This window comes from Poecilia latipinna, unplaced genomic scaffold, assembly GCF_001443285.1.
Source record: "Poecilia latipinna isolate Pla-1442-1.1 unplaced genomic scaffold, P_latipinna-1.0 Scaffold1668, whole genome shotgun sequence".
NCBI classification, from domain to species: Eukaryota; Metazoa; Chordata; class Actinopteri; order Cyprinodontiformes; family Poeciliidae; genus Poecilia; species Poecilia latipinna.
This window is the reverse complement of record NW_015114284.1, coordinates 68,678-76,937: the sequence shown is the minus strand read 5'-3', so window position 1 is coordinate 76,937 and position 8,260 is coordinate 68,678. Positions and strand designations below refer to the sequence as shown.

Genomic DNA, 8,260 nt, shown 5'->3' with positions numbered 1-8,260 from the left:
TGTGTGTGTGTGTGTGTGTGTGTGTGTGTCTCAGCAGGGTTTCTGTAGATTTTATTAACTCAAATTTAAGACCTTTATGAGTGGAACTTAATACGTTTATCCTCAAGGAAATGTACGAATTTTGTCAGCCAACTGGCAATGAGTGCTAGCTGTTTGCTAGCTGGCTAACTATAGGTTTTATTAGCATTGAGTCTCAGAACGCAATGAAGATGTCCAAGTGTCTGGCAGAAAAGTCCCATGAGAAACAAAATACATAAACAAAATTAAAAAAACACAAATAATTTTGGTTTAGTTTAGTACACCAGAAATAATATAAAAACTATCTTGCAAATAATAAGCAAAATATAGGAGCTTGTACTAAGTTAATAATTCTGTAAAATATCAGAAAAAAATACATATTATTCCATTGGCAGATAATTTCATTATATATATAAACGCACAAAATTTTAAATAATTTTAAATGAAAAGTATGCCTGATAAAAGACAAAGGGATGCTGTGCTTTGCTACACTATGGCTAGATAAACAGGTCAGGAAAAATGTAATTACGAAAAAAATATGGAAGGAAGAGAAGTAGTTCAGTTATGCTAACTTGACTTTGACAACCCTAACATGTAAATGTGGTGTGGAATATATATATATCCATAGTATTATTTTTTCTTTTAGTAAAGAAAATGATAGTTTCGACCTGCAGCCACCAGATGGCACCAAAGCCACAAAAATAATTTCCAAAAGACAACGAGAAGCAGTTTTCCCTTTACTGGTTGTTGTTAAGTTCTTACAATAGACAGTATAAATTACGGCAAAAAATATCTACCCGTAAATTGGAGATATTTAGGATTGATAATTATCCGTTTAGCACCTGGTTTGTTTGGTTTTTTAATCTCCCCCGGCCACCGGAAGCGGTGCGGATAAAGCCGAGGTTGCAAAGTGCGTCACACGGTTGAGCTGCGGAGAAGCACAAAGCAAGAGCTGCAGACGACCGTCGATAAAAATACATATACATTTCCACCTTTTGTGTGTGTCCGTGACTTAAAGACCCGAGCGGGACGTTTCCGGGTCCAGCATGGTGAAGATAGCTTTCAACTCGGCTCTGGCGCAGAAGGCGCTGGGCAAAGAGGTGCCAGCCGCGGTGAAGGTGAGCTAACGGGTTTCGTTCAGTGCGATGCCGGAGGAGAAGGGACCTCCTCCTGGCCCGAACCCACCGCAAGCGAATGCGAATCACATTCATGTGCAAAACCAATGCGGTGATTTTACTGTATTGCCTGACACGGTATAGTACCACCACCTGCGGTGATTTATTATTATTATTATTATTGGTCATTTACTGAAATGCACCGGACGCAGGATGCAGATGTTCACTGAGTCAGGCTTATAGGCTTTCATCTTCGCATAACAATAAAACATCCATCCATGCATGCATGTATGGATGCAACGCTGCATTATTATTGCTCTCTATGTGCTATTTGCGTGTATTTGTGCATGTGTGTGTTCAGGACCCGGAGCTGGCCTCTGACTCGGCGCCCACAGACGGCTTCGGTCGCCTTATTCTCTACCTGCTCGGCATCTCCTTCATCCTGACGGGGCTCATCGTGGGGGGAGCATGTCTCTACCGGTATTTCACCCCAAAGGTTTGTGTTTCATTAAAATCTGCACGTTTATGCGGTAAAGCCGCGCATTTATACGATGAAATATGGTGGAATTTTCCATTACAATACAGACATGTTCCACCATGAGCTTCCAAAAGTCTAGTTTTGACATGATGTCTGTCATAATCTTTGTTGATTACAATGAATATTATCAGGAACTCATGGAGGACAAACCAGACATTTAGTTTTTGCACCCTCACATCACCTGCAAATTATTTTTGGAGAAATCTGCCAGAAAACTAAATGAGTCCCACTCAAACATAAAACTCACACACACACAATGACACCAGTATGCATTTACAGTCTTAATAAACACCAAAAACACAAATAACAATAAAATCGCACACATTAAAAAAACAATTATGAATGACCTAATCAGCCAATGAAGTTTATTTGTGTAGCTCAAATAAACACAAAAAACATTTTGTCGTCAAAATCTTCAATCGACGTCAAACGTGTCTGTCAATTTTCCAGCGATTACAGCATTAGGCTTTGGTCATAACCTGACCTTTTGTTTACAAAGATTAAATTTCATTTTATTTGTTGTTTTATTTATTTATTTTGGATCTTCAAAATGTCTTCCCTTTCCAGTGCTAAATGTTCATTAGAACTTAAAGTTTACTGATGTTTAAGAACGTGTTCGTGCGTTATTATTTTGCCACTATCATTATATTACTTTAAAATGGTCTCAAAACAATTATATTATCATTTATCGCGACAATATTCTGGAAGAATTTATCGTCCAGCAAAATTTGTTATTGTGACAGGCCTATACAGCATAATAGTTTTTAAAAATGGCAGATCAGCTAAGAATAAGAAGCAAAATTAAAATCTAAAACGTTGAATTATATTCATCCGTTGTCTAAACCAGTTTGTAAATGGATGGAACAATTTATCGTATGCATTATAAATACATAAAGATATAAGAAAATCTATTCTTAAATAAAATGTGCAGCAGGTTGAATTAAGATGAGCTTACTCGCTCTGTGTTTTACACTTAACAAGGCTTATGAGGACTAATAGTTACAAACCATGTAATTGCTTGGTTGCCATGGCACTTAGAGGCCACATAATGATACTGGGTCTGATCTTCAGTAAACAGATATGTATTGCTACCAGGGGGGTTTCAATAAATTATTCACATATTTCCAGACCGGGAGCTGTTGCTCTTGTTGAAGAGGAAATATTAGAAATGTACTCCAATAAAATAAATTTACTAGAGAGCTGATACTTCGGTACAGTGTTTGAGAATTTGCACTTTAAAGGAGTAGCTTTTTATGATTACTTTAATTCTACTGCATTTTAAATATAAAATTCATGTTTTACTCTCCATTACATTTCTCTACAGGCTTGCGTTACTAGCTATTTATGGTGACCTTTTTGTAGTTTTCATCCATTTTTTCCATCAACACGCTAAAATTACACACTACAACGTTCCCATGCAGCAGCTTTAAACTGGTTCCAGAAAGAAGAAGAATACAGATTTCTACACAGCAGAGGGTTGAAATGATGAACCGACATCAGCTTGTGAAGACAGTAAAACCTGAATACAACCCTCTTAATTCACACCACACTTGTGGCTTTTTAGGTCTGTTTTTATACATGTAGGTCAGCAACAACTAAGCCACAGCTTGATGTTATGTCTGTCATAACCAACCACAATAATGACCTAAAATAAACTTAACAAGACTGTGTGAAATTCTTTCTATTAATAAAAAAAAAGGAATATATCAAGTATTTAGAAATGTTTAAATTGAAAATGTATACAAGATTCCCATACCTAATAACCATACCGTACCGTATCGTCCACTGGACAACGGTACGGTATGGGCGTTGTACCGCCCTTCCTGGGCTTCCTGGGTCGCTTTTACCATGGAAACACACAAAACATGATATGGAAACCACGCCATAATTCTGTTGAAGTATTTTGTTGACCACAACAAGGAACTTCTGTTAAACTTTGAACAGCCTCTGGCACCAGATTCACCAGAAGGACGATCGTAACGAAGACGTTGTTTCTTTATACGTTATTACGTCTTTATACGTAATGGATGCATAATTATTCTTCCCAAGTCTAGGTCCCTTTGTTATTCTTGTCCCTTTTTGGAATTTCGCCTTCCCGTTTCCTCCATGATGGGGGTAAAAAAAAAAAAAAAAGAAACACCACCTAACTCTCCGAGGAGTTTACCTGAATTGCTGTTTTGGCCGGCTAAAACCGCCGTCGGATGAGAGCGCCACCCCCCCATGCATGGTTTTTAATCCTAGAGGATTGTTCTGACTCTGGCTTTAGTGGAACCAATCGCGATGCTTCCTGCTAATTCCTCCGCCAGCTTGTGCAGAGACGAGCCGAGAGCTGGGTGAGTTTGGGAGGAAATTCTTTTGAAAACACTCTAACCTTGGTGGAAAGCGGGAGTGCTGGCTCTCAGACGTTTCCTTAGGAGAGAGAAAGTTCACTATTTTGAGTCTAGGACTTCAACTGTTGATTCAAACCAGGTTGAATGTAATCCGGTTTTTTATCTGCTTAAGGATCCAACTCCTTTTTGGAAACAAGGTTGTCTAACTTTAGCTACGCATTAATGTCTGTTTAATAATACAATCAGCCTTGATTACATGCAGCATTAGCTGCTACACCCAGCGCTGCGGATCGCAGCTGCAGTCAGTGGAGATTCCTGTGACGGATGGAAGAAAAAAGAAATGAACAAAGGTCCTCATCATTATGAAAGTGCACACTTTAGTTCTTATAGGGTTTTTTTTTTTCCATTTGACAAGTGGAAGTTGAGTTAAGCTCTAAAGCATTTTAAAATGGAGAGATTCTTTGATGTTAAAAACGAGATTCTCAGTTTTGTACTTAAAAAAAGAGGGGGAAACACTTTAACATCTCATAAAACCGATCCACAGAAACAGTGTTGATCCACAGTGTTTGATACAGAATAACAGGAAATACTGACCTCTAGCTGTCGACTTGTGAATTTTTTTGTCTTTTCCATCATAATTGTGAAAAATCAAAACAGAAACAAGAAGAACTGAGGGAAAAACATCAAATATAATTTGGAAAATAATAAAACAGATTTCACAGATCCTTAAATTATTCTGAAAATCATTTTGAAAATGTGACTTTTTAATCCACATGTCCTAATTTAGCCAAAACATGAATGTTAAAAGTCACAGGGACATTTAAGCATCATTAGAAATCTTTATGTTGGATTCCACTTTATCATTCGCTTTCCAGCACTTTCACAAATGGTCTAAATGGACGGCTGTAGCATCCAATCAACCAACTCACAACGTATAACTGTTGTTCAACGTCTATCTTTTATTTTTTCTCCATAAGTTTACATTAGTAAGCATATCTGGAGCAATGTGGGGCTTTAGTTTATGACCCAAGGAATTGGAGATAAATGGGTTTTAAAACAAAGTCTCTGAAGCTTCACTTGGAGAACGACCTCTGACGCAGAGTCTGTGGAGCAGAGGCTGCAGCGCTTTTCTCTGGAGGACTGGGGGGATCCCAGTGGCTGGATGAAAGACGTAACTGTTCTATAAAAACTGTTGGCAAGTTTTCAGATTTATTTATTAAAGTGTCGTTTCATTTGAAGGCAGTGTTTCAGCGGAATGCCACAATGAGTTTTACAGAGATGTTTATTTTTTTAGTTCAGAAAGAAATACCAAAGTTATTTCGATTTACTAAATACAGCATAGCGAGAGACGGGATTTGTTTTTCTTTTGACTTTCTTCAGATTTTGAAGTTAACGTTCTGTACTCAGATTGCAGAGCCTTGTTGATGATGCTGTGTTTTAGTTTCTGGTTTTAATCAGGTCTGTGTCTCGAGACACATTCTATGTGTTTTGGTGTGAAATATGAAAGAATCAACACCAAGACAGAAGCAAAACATCTCACAAAGACACTGACTGAAGCTGTCAAGAGCCTGTGCTTGTCTATCATACAACGAGTCCATGGGCTGGTAGGCCGTTCAGAGAAGAATCCACAACTCCAAAAGAAAAACAGATTGCAGTTACTGAATGTAATTAGTAGCTATGTTTCCATTGTCTTGTGAACTTTGAGCAAACTTTTAAAAAGAGAAGAAAATTACAATGTGAATGAATTTGTCGCGTTCCTCTCTACTGGTTTGGCGGTACACCAAGCGTAATTTCGTCAGGTGTTGACGTTACGCATGGTGGTCATAGACAGGAAGTAGAGGTTGCAGACTCCCATACCTCACATTTCAGGAAAACAAGGAGAGGTTTTCAGGAACGTGTTGTCTGGTAAGTTGTTCGGCCATGTCAACTAGTATTCGGCAATGTCCGGAGAAAGAAATGAAACTCTAAAGCTCGGCAAAGAACAGCTGATGGATCACGTGAGGAAAATGTTTGCTAAATCAGAACTTACTAGACATGTTTCGATCGACCCAGTTGCACGGTAACCCTTTTTTCTCAAAAGCCGAAATCCACTGCAACGGGGGGTGAAAACTTTCTTTTTAAGGTAACTGAGGAAATTATTTTTTAACTTTGACATTCCCATCAACCTTTTCTAACGTGATGCCTCAAATTAAAACTAAAAAATCGTTGATGGAAACACGGCAAGTGAAAGAACCCCAGTGTCTTCTGGTGTTATGAAACCAGAACTGAAGTGTTTGGCCACAATGACATTTGTTCTCACTTGTAGGACAAAGGAGGAAAGCTTGTTACCGTGAGAACGCCGTCCTAACTGTGAAGTTCGGGGGCGGCGGCAGCATTTTGTTTGGCCGTTTTGCTGCAGGAGGGACTGGTGCACTCTACTTTAAATGATTAAAGAACCTGCATGTTGCATCTCTAGACGTCAGACAGGAAGTTAAAGCTCGGATGTTCCCAAATGGACAATGGCCCCAACCAAACCAACTCATTGATTTCAAACTGGCTTAATGGCAGCAGAGTCAACATTCATCCATCACCAAGTCGTTGTATCTGTGACTAAGCTCTTCAGTGGTTTCATCACCTACATTTTTAAATCACAAACCTACCCAATTTGCTTTTTCAAACCCATTAGTGTCTGAAAGTCTTTGAAGACACAACCACAGCTACAGGAAAACGTTTCTATTTGCAGCTGAGCAGGTAGAGAACCACCGACTGTGTTCACAGACTGTTGTGGTTGCAGAGAAACATCCTGCTCTGTGCGGCCGCTCTGAAAAGCGACAACCTGTTAAAGCCTGCAGTACACCATCGTACAGAAACTAAACTGACACGATTACATTCATAGCAAAACCCAACATCAAAGATGATTTTTTTTCCCCATCCTCTGCTTTCATTTGTTTCATATTTTTTTCAGTTCTTGTTTCTTACCTGGAACTGTCTTTGTGTGACTGATTTATCTCTTTTGACTCCCCACCAGAGGCTGTATCACGGCGCCATGCAGTTCACTGACGTGTCCACCGGGTCAGAGAGCCAGCCCTACTACCTGCCGCGGGTGGAGGAGGAGGTGGAGATCTCAGACAGCATGGCCGTGGTCAGCGTGCCCCCTCCTCGCTTTCGGCCCGGAGATCCCGCCTACATCCTCCACGACTTCAACCGGGTGAGGACCGCCGGTGACCACGGCGACCGCTTTCTGTACTGTTGGTGGTCGGGTTCTGAGCTCACTGATTTCATGCGTTTCTTTTTTGTTTGTTTGTTTTTTTTAAACAATGCAGAAACTGACGGTGTACCTGGACCTGACTCTGAGGACCTGCTTTGTGATTCCTCTCAACACTTCGGTGGTCCTCCCCCCTCAGGACCTCATTGACCTCTTCTCACAGCTGATGGTGAGTGCTGTTCACTCAGTGCCCGGTGGATTGATTACAACAAAATGACATCACAGTGATGAAAATCCGCTCGTACGGGAGCTTGAGATCCTTGGAAATGTAGTTGATAGTGGTTGATATTCAAACTGCACAGTTTGGTAATAAAGTGCCATCCAATGTTGATTAAAAAACTAAATTTTAAGGCATTATTCACAGTTGAAACCAGATATTTAAAGATAATAAAAAGACAAACGTGCCTTCTCACCAAACTTCTCTCATTTCAGGTCTTTCATAATTATCAAAATGATTTCTATTTGTTAAATGCCAGAAAACGTAGGGAGAAAACTTTTTATACATTATTTAGTAACTTTCTCAGACTAGTCAGGTGTACAGGATGTGTGTAAGAGAGATATTTAATTTGTTTTACATTTTTCCTGCTGGAGTAAACAGAATACTAATGTAGGGAAGTGCTTGAATGTGTCGGCGCATGTCAGTGTTGGATTTGCTCTTTGTGTTGTGGAGCTTTGTGGAGTATGTCCTCTGAAGGACACCGTACTTGGCATTCGTTAGTGTGCGCTGGTAATACAACGGCCAGTTTCTGCTCTGCATTCTAAAGGGCGAAGCCGCATCGCTGTCAGGTGGTCCGAATAAACGGTCACAACCACGATCCCAAACCGCAGTGTGTGTCAGAGTCTTGTTTCCTTCCGACGAAAACCTTAAAGAGTACACAACGCAGAGTCCAGGGAACAACGAGGACTCGACTCTCACAGCCAAGGGTTACACTAACACAAGATATTATTAATAAATAATTGATGTTACATAATAGTGAAGTGAAACTGTCATCATAGTTCATTTTCAAGGTGTTGT

General features: G+C 39.7%; 1 protein-coding gene across 1 annotated transcript in view; it reads left to right on the top strand.

The window, feature by feature from the left end:
* The first annotated feature begins 779 nt into the window (after positions 1 to 779).
* LOC106964395 (integral membrane protein 2A) overlaps positions 780 to 8,260 on the top strand; it is a 15,171-nt gene continuing 7,690 nt past the window's right edge. Inside the window, exons 1-4 of the mRNA XM_015059914.1 lie at positions 780 to 1,136; positions 1,495 to 1,629; positions 7,009 to 7,188; positions 7,304 to 7,414. Coding sequence (XP_014915400.1) covers positions 1,065 to 1,136; positions 1,495 to 1,629; positions 7,009 to 7,188; positions 7,304 to 7,414 — 498 coding nt within the window. The 5' untranslated portion in view covers positions 780 to 1,064. The remainder of the gene's footprint in view (positions 1,137 to 1,494; positions 1,630 to 7,008; positions 7,189 to 7,303; positions 7,415 to 8,260) is intronic.